The sequence below is a fragment of the Pinus tabuliformis genome, chromosome J (assembly GCF_031772625.1).
Source record: "Pinus tabuliformis cultivar Carrire ecotype Pingquan chromosome J, CPIR1, whole genome shotgun sequence".
Lineage (NCBI taxonomy): Eukaryota > Viridiplantae > Streptophyta > Pinopsida > Pinales > Pinaceae > Pinus > Pinus tabuliformis.
In genome coordinates this window covers 1,556,233,971-1,556,257,750 of record NC_142295.1, presented here as the reverse complement: position 1 = coordinate 1,556,257,750, position 23,780 = coordinate 1,556,233,971, and the positions used below count along the sequence as shown (strand labels likewise).

Below are 23,780 nucleotides of genomic sequence, written 5' to 3'. Positions count from 1 at the left end.
CTTTGATAAATGCTCTCGATCTAGATCTTTGCAGGTTGGAGATATGGTTTTACTTTGGGATTGTAAGAATGAAAAACCGGGAAAACATAAGAAGTTTGACAGTTTGTGGTTGGGACCATACATCATTAGAGATATCGCTGGGCCAAACTCATTCTACTTGAGCAGATTGGATGGCGAACCACTTGATCTACCAGCGAACGGCCAAATGCTCAAGCTGTTCTTCAGAGATGATATCTGATGCCATGGGGCATCTTCTGTATTATTCTGGATTCTCACATTCCTACAGAGCAGCAACGTGTCCCCAAGTAGAGCCAGATGTTGACCACTACTGGTCAACTACCCATGCAGTACACCCCCTTTTCTTGGCAGAAAGGGGTAGCACCTGATCAACATGTCCGTGCCATCCTGCAGTCATCAGCAGCTTGATCATTTTAATTGTAAACTCAGTCTGCATGTATGAATTGTAAATAATCTTAGCAGATATGAGTCGTGTATGTAAATTGCCTAGGTGGACCTAACTTTCCAATGATAATCTACGTCCCGGAAGGTTTTTCGTCTCACCGATCTATGATCGGCAGAGTTTTCCTTCAGCCTGACCCCAAAGCCGGGATTGATTTTGTCATTCGAATTTTAGGAGAATCCTAGTGTGTTAATCTGCTAGATTATAGTTGTGTCACAGAACTGGGTGGTTATTGAGGGTCTATGATAAAGGGGTTTTCCCCCCTTAAGATGTAAATTGTAAAAGTCATGTGTCTTGAGGGTTCGAAAATGTTTTAAATCCCCTCATGAGTCCTAGGTCCTAGGTCCTAGGTGATGTTTCCAAAGGCTTAGTTCGATGATCCATTTAAGAAAATAAATAAAATAATAAAATAATAAAATAAAAAAAAAATAAAAAAAAAAATTATTAAAAAATGAAATAAATAAAAAAATAATAAAAAATTATAAAATAAAGCAAAAACCCTAAATAATAAAATAAATAATATTTTGAGTGAATGCATGCAAAATATTATTTTTAATAATAAGTTAACAATTTCGACGGATGAGATTAAGAGATGTCTTGATCCTCATCGACGGTCGAGATCATTTCGACATGGATCACTCGAACTAGCCGTTGGGATCATTTCCTTTAAATAGGGTGCTAGGGGTCATTTCAGATCATTGGATCTGTGAGTCTTGTATTGAAAAAGCTCTCTTGTAATCTGTTTTGGGTTAATAAAAGAAGACTTTGGGGTTCAAATCTTGCTGGTGTTACTCTCTGGAAGTGCTGTGAGATGTTTAATTTTCTGCATATTCTATTTTTCAGCCATTAATAACAACTTATTTTTAGAGTATTGTGAGCACAGGTATCTTGTTCACTTGCTAGGGTTTGAGTGGTGTTGGGTTTCTGAAGTAATGACAGTATCTCCATTACTTTTTGAGATCTAGCAGCATTTTTGCCCTCTTTACTGATGGTTGTTTTGAGCTGTGCAGAAAACCCTTACTGAAGAATGTTGGTGGGCGTTTGGGGAAGTTCTAGGCTGAACCAGCCAACTCCCACAGGCTCTTCCTTGCAGAGCCCAGCTGATTTTGCCCTGGGTTAATCATTTAAATTTACTTTTTTGGTTTGCATGAGAGATTTTTCAAGCCTTTTCACAGTAAATTTGAAGTTTCTGATATTCTGAAAATATTGCTGCTGCTATTGTTAAATTTGGCTGTTCTAGAGCTGCAAATTTTTGTGATTCTAGGTTAATTTTGAAGGGTCTTACTTTAAAATTTTGCATATATCTGCGGGCTTTTATTTTTCTATCTTGCAGGCTACAGATAAGAGCTGGAAAAGGAAATTTTGCAGGATTCCTATCTCAGTCATTTAAGGGTTTCAGATATAAATTATTTTTCAGAGGCGCAGTCACAAAGCACATTTTCCATCCAAGTTTTCACCTCTGTCCTCAGTCAGCCTTTTCATACTTGTGTGCTCTATCCTTCCAGACTCCATAGCTAAATAAATCATCTGGCAGTCAAGTGTCGTGGTTTTGATCAGCATGGTTCTGCATGGTTGCTGAAAGCCCTGAATTGACCAGCAATATTCAGCCACCATTGAAGATACATTTCATTATTCAAAACCCATGATTGCAAAATTACTGAGCCATTAAAAATCTTAGCAACGTGAAGCTGTTTGCTTTCCCCCTTGCATCGTATCTTTGTTTGACAATATTCGACCCAGCTTCTTGCCTTCAAATTCCCACACAACCGTAGCCAAAAGAGCACACGCGTATGGTGGTTTAGCAAATTCGGGCTTCCATCTTCTCAGATCCTTGCCGTATGCATGCACAAAAAAAGCTGGAGCCGTTTTTCCTCATCAAAATCGACTGCAAAACTGCTCGTGACTGTCACTGTGTCCAGCGTGAGGGGCTTCAAGTGAAACAACGGTTGGTATTTTGCGTAGAAGCTTCAGTTTTACCAGGCTGCAATCGTAAATCGCTCGTCATCTGCAATCTCGGGCCAGGTATTGTTTTCAGAACCTTTGCGTATCGCTGCCAGCGTGTTCTATAGGCTTCCGTCACTTTTTTGTTAGGGTCAGTATCAACGTTCCTTTTTTTTTTAAGTTGGCTGTCTCTACATACGTCTGCGTAAATGGTAGTTGGCATTAGGTTTTGATTTAATTTTATTTCAGTTTTCTTTTTTTAGTTCTAATTAAATCTTAGATTTATTACGTTAGTTTCGTATTAGCTCTAGGACATTAATATTAGGTTTTGGTTGTAATTTCGAATTTTGTATTTTTTTAATAAAAAGGGGATTTTCCATTTGGTTCAATAGATTTTAGTTATAATTAGATTTAAAGAAAATTTAGTTTATTTATTTATTTTTTTTATATAAAATTTTGATTTTGTTTTAAAATATAAAATGAAAAGGTTTTCATTTAGGATTTGATTTTTGTCGATTTAGTTAATTTTTTTTTTTTTAGTTTTGATTTAGATTTTAAATTTAGAAATAATATTTTTTATATATAGTTTAAATTTCTTTTTTTTAGGGTTTTAGCTTTAGATTTAGATTTTAAAATTTTAAATTGTGTTTTAGTTTAGATTTTTTAGTTTTAAAATTTTAGTTTTTCAAAAAAAAAAAAAAAAAAAAAATTTGCCAGTGTCAGTTGTCTTTCTCGGGAAATTATTATGCTATATTCTTATGCTGAGACTTAAACAAGTCTGCACATCTTAAAGATTAGCTGCATATGGTATCTGGTCAATGATTTATAACTGTGTGGTTGTTTAAAGCATTCATCTCTTTTAGTTACTGGGTATCATTATTGAGCATCGGTCATTATAAGAACTTTGTGGTTTTAGCAGATTTCTTGCACTGTTCTAGTTATTTGATGATAAATGATTGTTGTTCATGGTTTATATTTTTACATCGTCTAGCAAGTAATCGTTTAAACATCAATCTCATAAGGCACTGGTCCGCTAAATTAATAAAATCATTTTAGTGCTTCGTGTCTCCCAAACCAACTGGTCGACAGTTGGTCTCCTTCACCTCGTAGGGTCTACCCCCCTTAGCCACGGGAGACAGGCTTAAACGGAGGGATCGGGGATCAGGGTGACAGCCCCCGGTCTGAGCGTTGTCGTGTCAATCTGCGCGACAACAGGGTGTACTTGAAAATGTCTAAGAAAGCCCTCAACGAACTCTTCAATAGATGAAATGCTCCTAGGTTCATGATCATGCAACCATGAGTTATGACCACCGTGCGACCCCATGAACAACAACATAAGGACATCTTGGTAGAAAATCTTCTCTCTTGAAGCATGTGCATAAAATCTTTCTATGTGGTCAATTGCAAAGAGTGGATCACCATCAATTATGAGCACCCCACGTACCATCCTTTCTGCGACATGATTAGGATGTCGAGGGATGCTGTGAAATTTCTGAATCTACACATCAGAAATCCTACTGCAATCACTGGTTTATCTTCTCCTACTTGTTATTACATTCAACAATTTATTTAATTTATAAACAGTGATGAAACAAACTACTACAAACTACACTGACATACAGATCATAAACTGAAAATATATGAGACAAACACACAAGGGACACCGTTATTTTTGGACAACACGTCCCCGGAAAAACCAAATGCAGGAAAAACGGTGCAACATATAGAGGGTTTGTATTATTAAGGAAGCAAAATCTGAGTACAACAGGTTACCTCTCAAAACCGGTTAACCTTTCAGAGAAATCTCGGCAGCAAAAAATACATACGAGTGTTTACCTTGTTCTCCAAGTCACAACTGATCCACTGAGTGGCCTGACTTCGGCAAGCACTGCGAAAATCCCAACGCAATCTCTGCTTGGGCCAGCATCTTGCCTCTGGGAGACTGTGTCACTCCTTCTGCTGAATCAATTTGCTGGAGGAAGACTGTTGTTCAGCCCTCCCGGCTCAGAACCTCGCTTCTCCGACAAAATCTCGAACTTCTGACGATTATATTGCACTGCCACTACAAGAGACCCTCTTGGGATGAGTCAGCTCTGCGTGAGCCCCTTCTTGGGTTGCATAGGCCTCTACGTTGCCTCTCTGATGCTACTGTTGCCTCTTTGTCTGGTACTCTTTGGCTTGTAACTCCTTTCCGACCCAAATCTTTTCTTTTGCCTCTCACTGCAACTCAGATCACCTATTCGATTTTCTCAGCAAACCTCGCCCTAGAAAAATCGAATTGATTTGATCACTCGGTGTGTCTCCAATTGACCCTCAAGCCTCCTCTTATACTTTTCCTGTTGATGAATCAACGACCGAGATTAAGTCCCTAATCAACGACTAAGATTAGAACAAACTTGATCCTTGTCTCTTAGAAGCTTCTCACCCAAATTTTTATTAATACCCATTAATATTTTTATTTTCAAAAGTTTAGACTTAGGAACCCCATTAAAAATATTAATTATTTTAATAACTCACAATCTGGGTGGAATTTCTCCAAACCATTTTTGGGTCTTGGAGATCTTATGTATTCTAGCCCCTCCACAAAATTCCGTAGCTAGAGCACATCTGATGCTACCCAAAATCAACACTCGCTCTTAGCGAGGAATGTGTTCTAGCAATACTTCCCAATAGAAGCATCACACTGTCGAGGGCTAATTTTCGTGGAAAATTACTTTTCTAAGTGAGTTGACAGAGAGTAAATTTTCCGGATTGAAGATTTGCAAAGGGAGGAGCACAATAGTTTCCACGCAAAGCAGATCTTCAGCTGGGACACAATTATTTTGTAGCAGTTGTTGGCAGAATAGCGTCAGAAGGAGAGAAGAGCACATATTGAGGGAATTATTTCCTCAGGGGACTTCTAGCCAAGAAGTTCGAATTTTCCCAGCATCGCAGAGTAGCTGTGTGCAGGATTTCTCATTCCAAAAGGGAGTGCGAATAGCTGGGCAACAGCTGCATAGAGGAGAAGAGGAGGAATTTGAATTTTATTAGAGAGATAGCATCAACTCGGTTGAGAGATCAAGATCGGTTGGACAAAGCTTCCAACTATGCGATCTGGAAGGCTAGAATTTCCTGCCTTCTAGATGAGCATGATCTCAAAACTTATGTCGATAGTGTGGTAGCTGTACCCACAGATGCAAATCTGCTCAAGAAGGAGATGGAGAGAGCTAAGAGGTTTATTTTCGATGGGGTTCGAGATCACATGGTATCTCACATAGCTGGCAAAGATACTGCCTGATAGATGTGGGAGGCACTAGCTACGTTATACAAAGGATCTTCCGAGCAACGAAAGATGTATCTTGAGGAGAAGCTGAGACACACGAGGATGCAGAAAGGGGAGTGTGTAGACCCCTTCCTTACTAGGCTTTAGGATGTCCGGGATCAACTGGCTTCAGTAGTAGGATCAACACCCCTGCCTACAGAGTTTGTATGATTAGCATTGAACAACATTTGTGAAAATTGGCAAGTTGTCGTCTAGAGTATCCTGGGCAGAGAAAAACTGCCAGATTGGGAGCATGTGTGGGCTGATTTGCAGTAGGAGGAGATGAGGCGTGATCTGGTGAAGGCCACCATCAGTGGTAGTAGCAACAGTGGGACAAAGCAAGTGAAGGAAGAGGAGGACGTGGCCCTTGCATCAAAGAGGTAGCAGGAGTAGCGCAAAAAAAGGACATTTCGAAGATCAAGTGTTCAGGTGTGGTGAGCTTGGCCACTACAACACTCAATGTTCTCTAAAAAAGAAGCACAAAGAGGAGAAGCAGGATCAACAGGCTGCATCCGTTGAGATCGACAAGCTGCCCTCTAGAGTGGAGGAAGAGTTTGCCATGATCGCTAAGTTACCTCCAAGGTTGAGGTGGGGTGATATGGAGTTGTAGCCCCAGAGAGCTACACGATGGCAGGATTCTTGAGGATGTCCACCTCATGAAGCAATAACTTGCTATGAGAACCCAAGACATGCAGTAGCAGGATGGATCAGTGACAGTTGGTGCAGTCAGGTACCAGAGTGACAGATGCAGTAGCTAGTAGTAGGTCAGAGATTGAGCAGCGCAAAGCAGAGTTGGCAACAGTGCAGTTTGCATAGTGCAGAGTTAGCAACAACGTAGAGGCTTCAGTGACAGCGTAGAGGCTAGCAGCAGTCAGAACTCGGACGAAGGATGCATCATACTGACCACAGTTGGTTCAATATTTTTGATGCTTTTCCATTGTAGTTGTTGCAGTTGCAACAAAAATAGATGGAGAAGGTTGCAGTGCAGATGCAGTGTTGGTAGCAGTTCAGCAGGGCCAGCAGTAGCACAGGTGCAACAATCAGAGTTGCACAGTGGTTGCTGGGCAGCAGTAGCGCAATAGGAGATGGTGTAGAGATAGAGTGATGCTTTAGTGGGTTGCGGCACTAGAGCACATTCCTCACTAAGTGGGAGTGTTGATTTTTGTACCATCGGATGTGCTATAGCCTCGAGATTTTGCAGAGAGGTTAAGACACATGCATTCTCCAATACCTAGAAATCGTTTGAGAAAATTCCACCTAGAGATGGTTTAATTAAAATAATAATCATTTTTCAATGTATTCCTAAGTCTAAACATAGGAAATGTGATTAATTAAAGGGTATTGATTAAATCTGGTGTGAATCTTCTAGAACAAGACGAGGATCAACTCCTAGTTAATCTCAACCTTTGATTATGTTTTAATCTTGATCGTTAGTGCTCCAACAAGAGATTATAAGAAGGAGCTTGATGGGCACTTAAAGAACACACTGGAGGCACCAAGATAGTGAGATCAAGAGATCGAATTTCTCAAGAGTAGCAACATTGAGTTGCTGGAGAGAGATCGCGTGATCTTCTTGCAGTGAGGGGTAGGGATAGTAGACCGGAGGAGAGTTTTCTAGATCTGGAGAGTGCAAGGCAAAGAAGGCACAGAGAGGTTCAGAGAGGCAACACAAAGCTTCAGAGGGAGTTCGAAATTTTGCTGGGAGAAATCGAGATCTAGAGCCAGAAGCCATGGTGTGAGATCGGAGGGCCAGAGGGTCGAAGTTCCAGTCAGTAGAGGATCAGAGGAGGAGGTGACGCAGAGCCTAGAGGTTGTGATGCAGATCTGTGTACGCTGATGCAGAGGTAGCATGGGGCTAGCCATCCAGAGCCTGGATTAGATTTAGATTGCTAGTGACAGTGTGAGTTTTTTCTCACTACCTCCTTGCCAGTTTATTCTCTGTACCAAATTCCCAGTTTGGGCATCTAGAGATTTGTACTCAGAAACTATTGCATAATAATAAAACCCTCAGCTGCTGCACCGGGTTTACCACATTTGTTTTTTCTGGGGACGTTTGTCCAAAAATAATGGTGTATTTGTGTGTGTGTTTATTTCTCTTATGCGTAGTATTTAGTCCCGGAGTATTTATTTTGTGTAGGTTACAGTGTATGTATTTCCATATTTGCTGTAGAAAACTGCAAGTAATTTGTTTAAAGTAATTTTAACAAATAGAAAAAACATCATCAGTTTGTTGTAGTAGGAATCAGGTCATCGATTCTTCACATCAGGTTCATACCCAATCCTGGCACATGCAATACATCTGAGGCACTGGTGCTTGCTCCGGACTCCCCTTGAAAATCTATGGTACCTCTCCCTGCTGGAGTACATTTCATTCTGTTTCCCATAGTAATCTAGAAATCCGTCTGCTCCTCTTTGTTGATTTTGGGTAGCATCGGATGTGCTCTAGCCATGAAATTTGGTGGAGAGGCTAAGGCACATGAGATCTCCAAGACCCAGAAATTGTTTGGAGAAATTCCACCCGATGAAGAGATATTAAAATAATTAATATTTTTAATGGGTTCCTAAGTCTAAACTTAGGAAAATAAAAATATTAATGTGTATTAATATAAAATGGGTGAGAAAGTTCTAAGTGACGAGGATCAAGCCAGTTCTAATCTTAACCATTGATTAGGGACTTAATCTCGGTCGTTGAATCATCAACAGGAAAAGTATAAGAGGAGGCTTGAGGGTCAGTTGGAGACACACCAAGATTGATCAGTCAGTTCGATTTTCTGGAGTGGGGTTTGCTGAGAAAATTCGAACAAGTGCTCTGAGTTGTAGGGAGGGGCAGTGAGTACATAACAGAGAGGTAGAGATAATGCCAGAGGGCCAATGCAGTGATTGAGGAGGCTACACAGAGCCAACAGGAGCCACGCAGAAGGCCAAAGGGACTGTGTAGAGGCTAGCAAGGCCTGCGTGGGTGACGCAGAAGGCCAGAGAGCTGACGCAGAGGAGCGGAGGGCTAACGCAGGGGGTTCCAGAGCTACACAGAAGGCTAGAGGGTTGACGTAGAGCCTCAGAGAAGCGTTGGAAGGATTTTCATGGGGCAGACTTGCTGAATATCTGCTTCCGAAGAGAGGTATTACTGCCAGATAGAAATCTCTGTTGGGTGAGCCAGTTTGGCACCCTAGTTGTACTCAAGGGAGCTTCTTAATAATAAAGCTCTCAGAACTGCTGCACCAGTTTTCGCAAATTGGGTTTTTTCCGGGGATGATTGTCCAAATTTAATAGTGTCCCTTGTGTGTTTGCCTATTTCTTTCAGTGGTTGATCTGTAGATGGTTGAGACTGTATTGTGTTTATTTCAGTGTTTATATGGTTAAATAACTTGTTAGTAATTAAACAAGTAGGTGAAATAAACCAGAGAATACAAATAAAATTTCTAACGGGTAATACTTAGAAATTTCAACACTCTTTGTAGTTAGAGAAATATTCTCTAACCCTTGTCATGTGAGTTGAAGCTCCATTGTCTTTATACTAGACTCCCTGTGAAGCTGATCCTGCTAAGCAAGCGAATTCATCTTCCAATCTAGAAGACAAATTTGAAGTCTCGTGAATGTTACTTCTGTCCATGACTATACTGGAACAATTTTGGCATGCTATTTCTCTTTTTCTCCCGACGCGGATTCTGCTTTGCAACCTGCAACAAAACCTCTCTGCGTCCAATCAGGATTCCACTCAGTGGAAATCTGAGCTACAACTTCTCCCTCTGACTGCTGGAATCACTAATCTGGGTAATTCGATTTTCCTGCCTGCCTTCAACTGAAAAATTGAACTGCTACCCTAGTACCTCTAACTGCCTGTTCTGGGCTCTGCGCAGCCTCTCTGGGAATTTTGATCTGCTACTCCTATTGAACAACGAAATTCCTTTCTGCTTCCGACCTTACCTGTTGATCAATTAAGCTCTGATACCATGTGAAAATTTTATCTATTGCAACTACTGGAGATTATTCTTCTAACTCAAAAATTAATTCTGCAGTGTATTTGCTGACAACAAATAATGAATAAAATCATAGCTGCAATTTTCACCATAAAAATACTGCGGAAAATAAAATACTGGAAACAAAGAAATTCTAGCACACACAATAAAATTGACACAGTTATTTTGGACAATTGTCCCTGGAAAAACCCAACTTGGGAAAACTGGTGCAGCAGATGAGGGTTTTATTATTAATGTTCAACAACAATTCTGAGTACAATAATTTAGATCAGGGTTGCGGGGGAGCGCCCCCCCCCTTACGTCCTTGCTCCAAATTTGTGCTCCGATCGGGAGGTATTTGGGAGCTAGTCGGGAGTGCGCTCCCGAAATCGTTCTTGAAGAGGGAGCGATTTCAGAAACGTGCTCCCTGCAAAAAAAAACTTCTCCTTGGTTTTTCGGGAGCATTTAGTCTTTTTTGCAAATTTTTTTTGTAGTAATATTCCAAATGCAATTTTTTTTCAAAGAAACAAATAATTTTTGAGTGGGCAGCCTAATGATCAAGCCTATGGCCTTAGTTTTGATATGCGATTCATGGTAATGTTAAATTCTTAAAGCAAAAGTGACATTCTCCTTAATCTTTATTTTCATATTTTTACTTAAATTTTTAACATTACCATGAAATGATTCAGGATGTTTGAGAGTGGTTCTGACCTCATTGCATTTCATATGGAGAAAGTAGAATTTTAGGTCTCATTCAAAATCCAGTAGACTTATCAGTTTTTCAGGATTTCAGGATTGGGGGGTTTTCAATGTTTCCATTGGATTTTGTCACGTATTAGGGTATGGAACTCGTATTTAATCAAGATCACCAATCCCTCTATGTACCTTGATGTTAGTGACATTGGTTGTCGAACTCCTCTGTCATGACCCTCCTAAAAATGTACGCATCACTGTTATGAAACCAACTGAGCCGACATAACAATAATAATGTAAGGGCACAATACTAACAATAGTGGGCTTCTATGGGGCACAATAGTAACAATATGGGCACTACATGGGTACATCAATATAATAAGTGGGTTGTACTAATAACAATAAGGGGTTACACTAGTAGTATAGGGGCCTAACAATCACTCAAACAAAATCTTGATTTGACATGCTATGCTTTTTCTATCTTATGTTAATGCTTAGAGGGTGATATTGATGAAAAATATCCCTATATATATCCAGATATAGTGAAAAAGATACCTCTGGATATTAATGCTCAGAGGGTGATATTAATGACAAAGATCCTGATTTTCCAACAAGACTAAAAAATTAGACATTTCTCGTGGTGGCAAGAGGCCCAAGCATTAGCAATAGATAATAGATTTACTTGTCTTTTCTAGTTTCTAGTAGTTTTTATAACTATTGACTCTTTCATATTTATTATGATATTTTTTGTAAACAATATATGATAATTTAAGTTTTAAGTTTGAAGTTGGCAATTATAACTCATCAGTAATGAATTATGAATATGATGCTTCATGAAAGTTGAAAGTTGTTTCATTTCATTTCATTTAATAACATTTCATTTCATGTTAGATATTATTTGTTGTAATGGTTACACTTAGCTTACAAGTACAACTTTGGTGATCAATGATGATAAATGTTATATATTGAATTTTGAAAGCTTGAAACTTTAAGATTGATGAATCATGAGACTCAATATGTTGTATGTTACTATGTTACTAACTTGTGGATGCGGTTGATGAAGATTATAACTTCTAGATGATTGTTGTTATATGGTTCAATCTATGTTTTTTTATGTTTTTTATATCTAATTCATCATTCTACAAGCTTTTGTTGACATATATGTGTTGGAATTTCTAAGTCAGACTGTTAGAAACCCTTCATGTACTTTTTGATTTATTTCTACCTACTTGTTTTGATTAATTAACAAGTTATTTACCATGTAAATACTGAAAATAAATACAAGTACATGCTCAACACATTACAGATCATCAACTGAAGGAAACAAAACAAACACACAAGTAACACCGTTGTTTTTGGACCAATGTCCCCGTAAAAACCCAATGCAGGAAAACCGGTGCAACTATTTGAGGGTTTTAATTATTAAGCAGTTTCAGAATAAAATCTGGGTGCCAAAACTGGCTCACCCAATAGAGAAAAATCTCGGCAATATTACTTCTCCTTCAGAGACAGATATTTCGGCTGAACCCCGGATAAACACTCCGACAGCTCCTCCCTGCCCCACAAAAACCCCAGCGTCAGCCTTTAGGGAATGCGTTAGCCCTTTCTGGCCCAACGTCTGCCCAACGTCACCCTAGCTCTCCCTACGTCAGCCTCTGGAGGCATTGCGTCAACCCTTAGAGCCTCTGCGTCATCCACGATGGCTCTCTGAGGCATTGCGCAACTCCTGGCCAGCTCTGCGTGAGCCCTGGCTGGCTCTGCGTGAACCTCTGGCTGGATTTGCATCCCTCTCTCCCAGCTTCTGCGCTAATCTTCCCGGTGCTATCTCTGCCTCTCTGCTTCTGTATTCACTGCCCCTCAGCGGCAACTCTGATCACTCTTTTGACTTCCTCAACAAACCCTGCCCCAGAAAATCGAAATCTTGATCAACTCAGTGTCTTCTCCAAGTGACCCTCAAGCCTCCTCTTATACTTTTCTCATTGAAATTTCAATGGTCGAGATTAAGTCCCTAATCAATAGCTAAGATTGGATTTGGTTTGATCCATGACTTTTGGACCCTTCTAACACAGTTTTATATTAATTCACATTAATATTTTATTTTCCCTAAGTTTAGACTTAGGGACTCCATTAAAAATATTATTTATTTTAATATCTCCCAAACTGTTTAGAATCTGCCCAAACCATTTCTGGGTATTGGAGATCTCATGTGCCTTAACCTCTCCACCGATTTTCGTGGTTAGAGCACATCCGATGCTACCCCAAATCAATAACATGCATCAAAATATAAACAAATATATATTATATAAAAAACGCTCTCGGCACTGCTCCCAAAGTGGGAGCTTCTGAAAATGTTGCTCCCGCTCCCGCTTCTACTCCCGCTTCCAAGTAATCTTGATTTAGATGCCCAACTGGCAATCTAATTTAAAGAAAACACTGGAAAAAATATTGTGAGAATTTTCTGTCACCCCACAACTATTTTTTGTTCGCGTAATAACTTCCCTGACCTCTGCATTGAGATGATTGCATTAGGCTTTGTGTAGTCCCTACGTTGGCCCTCTGAAGATTTCGGCTTTCCTTCCTTTGACTCTTCCAGGAAGTGAAAACTCCCTCCCGAAATGCTGCTGCTTTTCTCTTCCACCTGCCACTCACCCTGTGGCTCTATCTTCTCTACTGAGCTGCTGCTACTGAGAAAATTGAACTGCCTGGGCAACTGAGTATCTGCACTAGATGATCTCCATCACCACATCAACTTTTTTTTATAATCCACTGTTGGAGCACCAACGACCAATATTAAAACTTAATCAATGGCTAGGATCATTTTTGGATCGATCCGTGTGAGTTGTTAGATGATTCACACCTAATCTCAATCAATACCAATTAATTAACCATATTACCTAAGTTTAAACTTAGGAAATATTTAAAAATCGGCTAATAATCTAATTGAGACACTTCTAGGTGGAATTTCTAGAAACAATTTCTGGGTTTTGGAGATCTCATGTATTCTAGCTTTTCCACAAAATTCGTGGTTAGAACACATCCGATGCTACAAAAACTAACAACTAATCTCCTTAGCCTACACCATAGTCCCCTACGCCGAAACCAAAGTATCAAGAATGACCCTTACTTGGATAAAGGTAGTTTGCTCCAGCCACCACATATCTAGTAACCTAAGAGATCCTCATAGCTAAAGCCTTAGACATGATTTTTTAACCAACTATGAGCAAGGTTATAGGTTTCCAACCCCTAATGGAATTTCCTGCTACACTCTTGTGGATGAGCTTAAAAGAACCCAGATTAAGAAACTTAATATGATGACTGGAAGCGAAGTCATCACCAATGGAGTCCCACAAGACTTGTAGAGTTCACATGAACACCTAGGCTGGGGGGACTTGCCATTCTGCATAGAAGCCAAAGCCGTGAAAAGATTTGTCCTTGAAAAGTCTGAATCCAACCTATCCATTTCACCACTAGAAACTTTTTGAGGCACAACATTGCAACAAGCATCCTGAGCAGGAAGCACCCCATCCATCAGATTATAGGGAGCAGAAATAGACTGAAAGTGAGAACTTAACATGCTTTGAATCTAAGAAGGATCCTTGGCTAGAGAACTGTCCATTTTTGTCGTCCCTAAAAATTTAAAGGGGTCTTTTCTAGTTGTTCGCAAAATCCAAAACTCATCCTGTTGTCCCTGTCCTTGAACTTTGTTAAAATTTAAGTGATGCACAAGATAGTGCCTCCTTTCTTGTTTAATTATTGTCCAACTCAAGCAACTTGATGAATTTCACTAAACTTTTGCCACTTTTGTATATCCAACCTTATGTTTTGCTGAGATCATGCAGAATTGGAGTAAAGGAGATTCAGGATGTACACTTGAATATTGGTAGAATTCATCAAATTTGGTAGAATGCAATGGAGAATAGAATCTCGGCATATTTGAGAATGAAGGTGTTCACAGTTACTCATGATTGTGGTGGATTTTCTGAAATTAAACTGTGTTTAAGCTTGTAAATTTCACCATGTTTCAAACTTTCAAGTGGACACTCCACCCATCATTATTCTAAGCCTTGCATCCCCTGATGATAGGTGGAGTGTCCACATGAGACAATGGGAAAACTACAAACTTAAACAAAGTTTAATTCCAGAAAATCCTCCACCAGAATCTTGTCATGTTTGTTTCATTGGCTGTAGGCAGTGTGTGATTTTTAGTCAAATTGTGCAATTTATTTTGCAATTTTCAATCTAATGAAAATCTTTGCAAACTTTTAATAACCTTAGTTTTTCATATGCAGGTCATTGTGGTTCTGGCCCAAACTTAGTGGTGCTTCCGGCAGAGATTTTTGTCAGCCACTGCAGTACTGCATCACATGCTGCCCATTTATTGGCCATTCAATGTGGAGCTTCAGATCCTGAAAATAATTTGATAGCACTTTCACTTAAGGAGCAAGGAAATAAATTGTTTGAATCTGGAAATATTGTTCGTGCAGAACAGCTGTTTTCACAGGTTTAGCCAAATACCATTTTGTGATCTGTATAGTTTCAATTGCTCATACGAATAAAGATTTTTATGTTCCCAATCATCTTCTTATAGTGTTTATAAATGGTAGTTATTCCCTTTGTTTAGGTTATTGAATATTTGAATATTTGAACCAGAGAGATTCTGATACCTAATGGACATATTTTTTGGATTCACGATAGATGCCCCAAATAATTTGAAAAGAAAAAATAGGTGAGTTTATAGAGAAGATTACTCCTAAAGACAGTTGAAAGCAGTAAATAAAATGTTCACCCCATTGAAATGAAGAAGAAAAGGGGTGTATTGTTGAATTAAAATCTCTAGGTAAGCAATGCTAAATATGGATGGTTGTATAGGTGATTTCTACCTTCAACATCCAAATGAGGGTGATTGCAATCTGAAAGAGTACCAGTAATGGGTTATGGAGGAGAAGCATCTGAGAAGATGCAGTTGTTGCATTGAAGATATGTCATGTACCCAAGTGACTTTTCTAGAAAAAGAATGGGTCCACAACTGGTTACTCAGGTGATCTGGTGGATAGTAGTTCATCCATATGCAATCTTCACTCAAATAGCTTTTGAAAAATTCAGAAAAATTCTGAAGTGATGCAATTTTAAAGTTTTGTACTTTGGAGGGGTAAAATAAAAGGTGTTATTTGAATTCATGGTTTGGGGAGGCTGCTAGAGGTAATATTCAATGAATTTACATTAGGAGTCTCTAATTTCTGTCACATAAAATGTGCTTATAACTTGTTAGTAAATATCCCTATAGAATTGAAGTAGAGGCAAAGGCTAGACAAGAGAAGAGGAATCTAGATTCTAGATGGTTGATGCTGGAATAATTAATCATTGATGTACAATGGATGCCATATCTATCTTGATTTATGTCAAAATATGCATGTTTTCATGTCTTCTACAACTAATTTGATATTTTAGATGCTTTTTTTCTATATAAATACAGTATATATATATATATATATATATATATATATATTATATATATATATATATATATATATATATATATATATAGTAGACGCTTCTGAGACGATTCGCTTCCTAGATTTTTGGGAAATGACGCTTCCACGTCCCTGCTTTGTCCCCGCTTCGTGCAACGTTGATCCATCCCCTCAACTGAAGGCCTATTCGACCTCTTCCCTTATCCACTAGGCCTTTAGGGCCTTCCTTTCCCCAACGCTAGCCCTATTAGGCTTAACGTTGCCTCTTCTTAGCCTTAGTTTGCCTCTCCTTCATCCTTGGTTGGCCTCTAAATTTTTTGAACTGAATATTGGTGAGTTTTGCAGGTGAAATTGGCTCTAAGTTGGTGTTTGCAGGTGCCAAGTACCTTGGAGAATTCTTTGGCAATTTGGGCAAGTGATCTACAAGGCCTTAGGCCTAGGGTTTTCTCTCTAAACCAGTCTATATAATATCGCCAATATTCGGAAATATCACGATATTTTCGTGGACACGAGATATCGCCGAGAAAATATCGCGATATTTTGTCTCCCCAAAAATATCGTGATATTTCAGAAATATCGGCGATATCTCAGGGAAATATCGCGCGACGAGCTAAAATATCGCCGGGAGACAGAGAAAAATGCCGCCGCGGCTATAAAAGTGAAATTTTGTTTTTTTGTTTTTAATCATTTTCATTTTTGATTGCTGGAGAAGGAAGGGGAGAGCTATGTGCTTGCTGCCAAGGAGGGTTTGAGTGTTGAATAGCTATTATCGCCACCAACAACGAAGATTTTGTTGATCTAAGCTTGAAGAACAGTGAGACAATTTCATTTCTTCCATTAACAGGTATGTTCAAATAAACCCCTATGTTAATGAATTTTTTGATAGTTTTAGGATTATTCTTGCTTGCCTATTTGCCTACAATCATTTTGCTTTTTTTTTTTTTCCATTTGCTATGATTTTCATGCCCATGAGCAAATGCAAGGGTTTTCTCCATATTTGGAGAGCAAACTCCATTTTTTTTTTAACTTTCAAATACACCCTCTTATTGTCATTTATGGTTTTTCATTGAATTCACATTGCAAATAATGTAGCAAAAAAATTATTTTGTAAAATGATGTGGTTATTACTTATTAATTCCAAATTTTTTTTTTGGTGCCCTAGGTTTGAGTTAGCTCACTACAAAATTCAAATATGCCAAAAGCCTTGGACCCATTTTGGGAGTATGGGGACCCTGATGGTGGGACAAATCGGGCATATCTTACATGCAAATTGTGTGGGACCAGGATGACAGGAGGGGTTACACGACTGAAATATCATCTTGACTAGACTCATTGGACATGATGTTAGGATTTGTATAGTTTCTAGTCCAGAGCTTATACAAAAAGCTCTCGAGGCAATTGATGAAAAAGACAGAAAGAAGGAAGAGACGGAAAGAAACGAGGCTGAATGTGCAGGTAGATCTTTCGAGATATCTTCTCCTGATTTTGATGTTGAGGGTAGTGGGAGGGGCTCCATATCTGGCACAACATCACCTGCTACTGCTAGTGCGAGGTCATCATTTTTTGTTCCACAAACAGGACATGGATCACAACCTGGCATAAAATCACTTGTTAAAAAAAGGAGAAGCAAGAAGCAGATGGAGGAAGGTGTCTTTTCTGGAGCGACTTACCTCTCAACATCACCAAAACCAATCCATTTTGGCAGCCAATGTGTGATGCTATTGCTATTGTGGGCCCAAGGTACAAAAGTGCTACATATGAGGAGTTGCGGGGGCCAATTCTTCAATCAGAAATGCAGAACATCAACTCTAGATTGGCAGAGTTGAAAAAAACATGGGAAGTTACTGGATGCATAGTGATGTCTGATGGTTGGACAGATAGGAAGGGTAGGAACCTTCTAAATTTCTTGGTACATTGTCCTAAAGGTACCATGTTTATTAAATCGGTAGATGCATCAAAACATATCAAAGATGCAACAACGATATGTGAGTTGTTAGATGGGTTCATTTGGGAGATTGGTGTGCAGAATGTGGTGCAAGTCATAATAGACAATGCAACTAATTATGTGTCTACTGACAAGATGCTTATGGAGAGGCATCACACATTGTTCTGGACTCCGTGTGCAACACATTGTCTCGATTTGTTGCTTGAGGATATGGGGAAACTCTCCTTCATCAAGGAGGCGGTTGATATGGCTAGGAGCGTCCCCAAGTTTATTTATAACCATGCTTTTGTTCTTAGCCCCATGAGGAAGTTCACTAGAAACAAGGAGTTGCGGCGTCCTGCGATCACACGTTTTGCCACAAACTTTATTACTTTTCAGTCTTTGCTTCGATGTCAGTTCGAGTTGAAGCAAATGTTTGTGTCTGATGACTGGCGTAATTGTAGATACAATAGGAGACAGGACGAGAAAGCCATTGCAAAAATGGTGTACTCTGAGATGTTTTAGCATGGAGTAGAAGAAGCATGCTCAGTTAGTGAACTTATAGTAAAGGTTCTCAGATTGGTAGATTGGGGAGAAGCCTGCAATGGCTTATTTGTATGAGGCCATGGATAGGGCCAAGGAGGCCATTCGTTCTTATTATGTAGACAAGGGTTCTGTTGGCCTTGATTGGCATATGATGTTATGGGATGTGATTGATAGTCGGTGGACAAGGATGCTTCATTGACCCATTCATGAAGCAACACTCTTCTTCAACCCCGCATTTTCATACAAATGCGGCTTTGATTTTGATGGCGAGGTGATGGAAGGGCTCCATTCCTGTATTCATAGGATGGTACCTGATCCTGAGCTTCATAGCAAAATCAATCGTGAGATACAGTTTTATCGGGATTGTGTTGGCCTATTTGGCTTTGATGATGCTATTAGGGAAAGGACCCTCTTCATGCCACGTAAGTGACAAGTCATCACTCATTAGAAATTAGAATTTTCAATTTAGAATTTCCTTCCTTATAATTCTATTATTTTTTAAATTCAGTTATGTAACTTTTATTTGAAAGTTTAATTATGTTTTAAGTTTTTGAATTTTTTATTTCTTTATTTTGTTGTAGATATTTGGTGGTGAAGCTATGGTGCAAGGGCACCAAATTTGCAGAAATTGGCCATAAGAATCTTGAGTCAAACATGTATCTCTTCAGGGTGTGAGCGCAATTGGAGTGTATTTGAGAAAATACACGCAAAAAAGTGCAACAGGTATAACTTTGAGCTCCAGCCTTCAGTTGAGCAATTACACTTATTGTAATTTTTAATTTTTAATTTATGACCTTCAAGTGTCAAGAGTCAAGAGTCAAGACTCATTAGTTTTTTTGACACTCTTACAGGTTGGAGTTCACACGCCTCAATGGTTTAGTGTATGTGCATTACAACATCCGACTTCAAGTGAGGCAAATAGAAGCACCAATGGATCCAGATGCCATTTCTTTAGACAATATTGATGTATTGTCTCAGTGGAGGGTGGAGTCTGAGGAGCCCATCTTGGAGGAGTAACCTTCATGTTTAGAGCTAGATGATCCATTAGAACAGGGCAGCAAGAGGAGGAGGACTTGGAGGAGGAGGAGGACACTGTGGGAGCATCAGTATCAACACCATCTGCTATAGATATAGGAGAGCATAGCTCCATACCTTGCACTCATTATTTGACATTAGGTGCAGAGGTAGGGTTAGGGCCTTCTACTACTAGGGGTAGGCCTAGCAAACAGCCCATCATGTTTTCCTGTAAAAGGGGGAGAGGGCAGTGATTTCAGATAGATAGCCGCTAGTTTTATTTGTTATGCTACATATAACTCATGATGATGATATACTTTTATATATGTGATGTTATTTTGTATTGGTTCTCCACATTTTAGTCTTTGAATGGACAATTATCAGGGATTAGTAGGATTTGGTATCGCCTTTGATGTATCATTTCTATTTGACATCATATATATCAGTGCTTTCTTCATATTTATGTGCCAATGTGTTTATTTCATGTTGTTATTGCTTTATATGTTTAAAAATCTGAAAAAAATGAATATATTATGCATTTTTTATGCTTGCCGATATTTTGCTGATATTGTCGATAAGATGTTTTCTGGATCCTCGCCGATATTTTGCCGATACCGATATTTTCAACACTGCTCTAAACCCTTACTTTGTCACTGTTTTGCTACAACTTTCTGAATCATTCATAACAGTGGTGAAATTCATGATTAAATGTCCTAAAGATCACCTCTAAATAGTCCAAACACACTAATAATTTCATTGTAAAATTCTACTTGTGTTTTGGCTTCTTGAGCATTGTTCATTAGGCCTAGATCTAATTGTTGGTTGGCTGGGAATTCTCTGCATAACCAGATAGATCAGATCTGATATAATCTGAAAAGAACACTTTAAAAGGCATAAAATTGGTTGATGTGATATCTAGCATATTGTCTTAACATCTAAGTATCTTGGGCATCAATCTTTTGGCATAAATCTTCATTTTATGGTGACTGATATCTCTGCATAAAATGTATGATCAGATCTGATATTTTTTGAATAACACATCTTAAGAGGGCTAAAAGTTCAATCAATTTACATTGGCAATTCATTAGGCAAATTATTAGTCATATTCAGTTTTATATGCTTGATAATTTCTTGGTTTGAAGTGATATATTTGATGCTGTCCTATCTATTTCATAAGAGGTTTCATGATCTAATTGGCTCATTGTGTTTCATGCTTTTGAAGTCTAACAATTACTTGTCTTGTGTTATATCTAAAAATTGTTAATTTGGCACGAAAATCACTCATATAAGCTATAATATTTTGTGGGCATTTTACCTCTTAGTGGCATCAAGGAATAAGATCACTAATCATCATTGGAATATTTGTGATTGACATTATTGTGTTTGGAACATTGATAAGGAAAGTATTGGATAATTGCTAAACACATTAATCTGTGTATCTTAAACACATTGGTATCTCTTATTGATCATTGGCATCTTAAATTGTGATTGTGGGCTATGTATTGCAATCTTGCTATCATTGGAGAAGTTTATTGGCACTTGATAATTTGACACACTCTTGGCAATAAGATTGTCTTTTCATTTATTAATAAGTACTATTGAAGATTAATCATAACTGAAGTACTTAAACAACTAAACAATCTTACTCCAAGATTCACTCATAATCATTGCATAAGCATTCTACGTGTAGCTTGCACTAATAATTTACCTCCAAGCATAAGCTTGGTTGATAGACCTCTAGGGCCACCCTTTCTCACCTAGCTTGAGGGATTCAACACCTTTCTAGTGGTTAACACAATGACCTTGCAGTCGTCAGAGCCACAGTCTCTGCAGCGCCGGAGGCACTAGGTGGTTGGAACACAGGGGGAGGTATCGTTAATCAAGCCTCTGCTTGCTTCCGTTGGCTTCCATCCCACAACCTACTCTAAAGACTGGTCTCAAAACAGTTAAGAGGAAGGTTCCATTTAGACTAGGCATATAACTTAAAAGTGACCAAGATCCTTGCATTTCATCTAGATCTTAGGACTTGCATCTCATATAAGTTAGTGAATCATCTAAGCAGCGGTTTTCCATTCGGTTACTTGGTCTTAAATTATAATAAGTGTTGAAATTTCTAAGTCTGACACGTCAGAAATTCCTACTGCATTATCTGGTTTATTTCACCTACTTGTTTATTCCATTAACAATTATTTATACATATAAATACTGAAAATAAACACAACTGCAGCCTTAATTCATATACAGATTAGCAACTAAAATACTAGACAAACACACTAGGGACACCATTATTTGTTGGACAATCATCCCTGGAAAAACCCAATACAAGAAAACCGGTGCAGCAGTTCTGAGGGTTTTATTATTATGCATATTTCTTGAGTATAACTAGGGTGCCAAACTGGCTCACCCAACAGAGATTTTTACAGACAATACTACCTCTTCTCAGAGACAGATATTCAGTAAGTTTGCCCCACGAAAATCCTTCCGACACTTCTCCAAGGCTCTGCGTCAGCCCTGCTAGCCTCAGCGTAGCTCTAGAACCCTCTACGTCAGCTCTCTGGCCTTCTGCGTCACCCACACAGGCCCCTCAGCTTCTGCGTAGCCTCTAGCTGCCTCTACGTGGCTCCTTCTGCCTCTGCGTCAGCTTCTTCAGTCACTGTGCTGACCCTCTGGCACTATCTCTGCCTCTCTACTATGTACTCACTGCTCCTCGCTGCAACAGATCACTTGTTCGAATTTTCTCAGCAAACCTCGCTCCAGAAAAACGAACTGATTGATCAAACTTGATGTATCTCCAACTGACCCTCAAGCCTCCTCTTATACTTTTTCTGTTGAGTCTTCAATGACCAAGATTAAGTTCCTAATCAATGGCTAAGATTAGATTTGGCTTGATCCTCATCTCTTGGAACCTTCTAACCAAAAATTATATTAATACACATTAATATTTTAATTTTCCTAAGTTTATACTTAGGACCCCATTAAAAATATTAATTATTTTAATATCTCCTCATCTGGGTAGAATTTCTCCAAACAATTTCTGGGTTTTGGAGATCTCATGTGCTTTAGCCTCTCCACTAATTTTTATGGCTAGAGCACATCCGATGCTACCATAAATCAACAATAAGAAAGAATTTTGATTCCATAAGGCATTGGTCTCATATCTGAATCTAATCTAATCTTTGAGTTTTGCTAAATTTAACCAGGTAACTAGTCGACTCATTCGTGTCTCCTAGGGTTGTTGGTTTCCAACTTGCCTTCCACCTTCACATTTCCATAGGGACTAACACCCATAGCCTGCTGTTGGGAGAGAGCTAGAACGGAGTGGGCAGGGATCAGAGTGACAACCCCCACCCTGAGGCGTTGTCGCAGTGCCTGTATAATCTGAGCGACAACAAACCCCTTTCATCATTAAGGAACCCATATGAACTGCCCCACCTAAAGGGGGTATTCACTACTATATCCTATATATCATGCTCTCATCCCCTAGAGCCCCGAGCAGTTACAAAGGAAAATCTATAAAAGGAAAAAGGTGTATGAAGAAGGGTGGAAAAACAATGTAACACAATTTCTCCCTCCTAGACTCATATACCCCAGTGTGGGTTTCCTCTATTTTAGCTAATCTTGTACTGTGGCATGTAGCTTGGAGCCTTCCCCTAATGCCCCACTTTACTCCATCATTATTCTACATGCCACCTGCCATTTGATGGATGTACCATGGACATGTTCCCCCCTTAGAGGCTGAAACCGCCTAATATGGTCCTTGGTTAACCTTCTTCTTGAACTTGGAGAATCGAGATACTTGTACATTTTGAAGCCTATTATGGAAGGGCATGCCACTATGAAGTGTTCACTTGGTTCCATGATTTGTAAGCTCATCTACTCAATTGCACTGATGTTGGTTGTATTGGAAGGTGAGGGGACACATTGGATCTTATACAGGATTGTAGGTCGATCTTCATTTGGGGTTTGGTCTCCTTATACAAGGTCCAAGCCCTCCAGAGGGTCATATTGGCATTTGTAGGGTGAGCGTTGAGAGTCATGGGTCTCCACCATAACAGAGAGCAGATTGCCATTCCATGGGATCCTTCAGTTTAACTCATGGCTTGCTCGTGTTCCACCTATTGGAGGATGATGATGCATCTGAACCACCTTGTCTAGTCGGCTCCACTCTTGCACCACACACTTGGTAGCTGATCCAGGGCTTAGATGAGGATGTGTCTCGCCATGAGAGACAATAGTAGGGCTTACATCATTCTTACAAGCCTTACATATGGAATGTAAACTTCTTCCAGCTCGATGCATTTGGAGACCCATGAGGATGTTTTGTGTCCCCATACCCACTTGGATATCAAGGGGGCACCTTCTTCTTCATCACTATTTTTGGAGCCCTTCCATCCAATTTGGCACATGTTGGACTTCACTAGGCCTTCCAGTGGCCCTCCTAGCTATTGTATTATCATTTTGGCCCTCTTGAGAG

General features: G+C 39.2%; 1 protein-coding gene across 9 annotated transcripts in view; it reads left to right on the top strand.

The window, feature by feature from the left end:
- Positions 1-23,780, top strand: part of LOC149233436 (uncharacterized) — a 398,293-nt gene that overhangs the window by 157,284 nt on the left and 217,229 nt on the right. For all 9 annotated transcript variants that reach the window (XR_016248235.1, XR_016248234.1, XR_016248233.1 and 6 more), the window contains exon 2: positions 14,641-14,852. Coding sequence is in view for 5 of the 9 variants with exons in the window: in XM_089379757.1 (XP_089235883.1) it covers positions 14,641-14,852 (212 nt within the window). In the remaining 4 variants the exon portion in view is untranslated. The remainder of the gene's footprint in view (positions 1-14,640; positions 14,853-23,780) is intronic.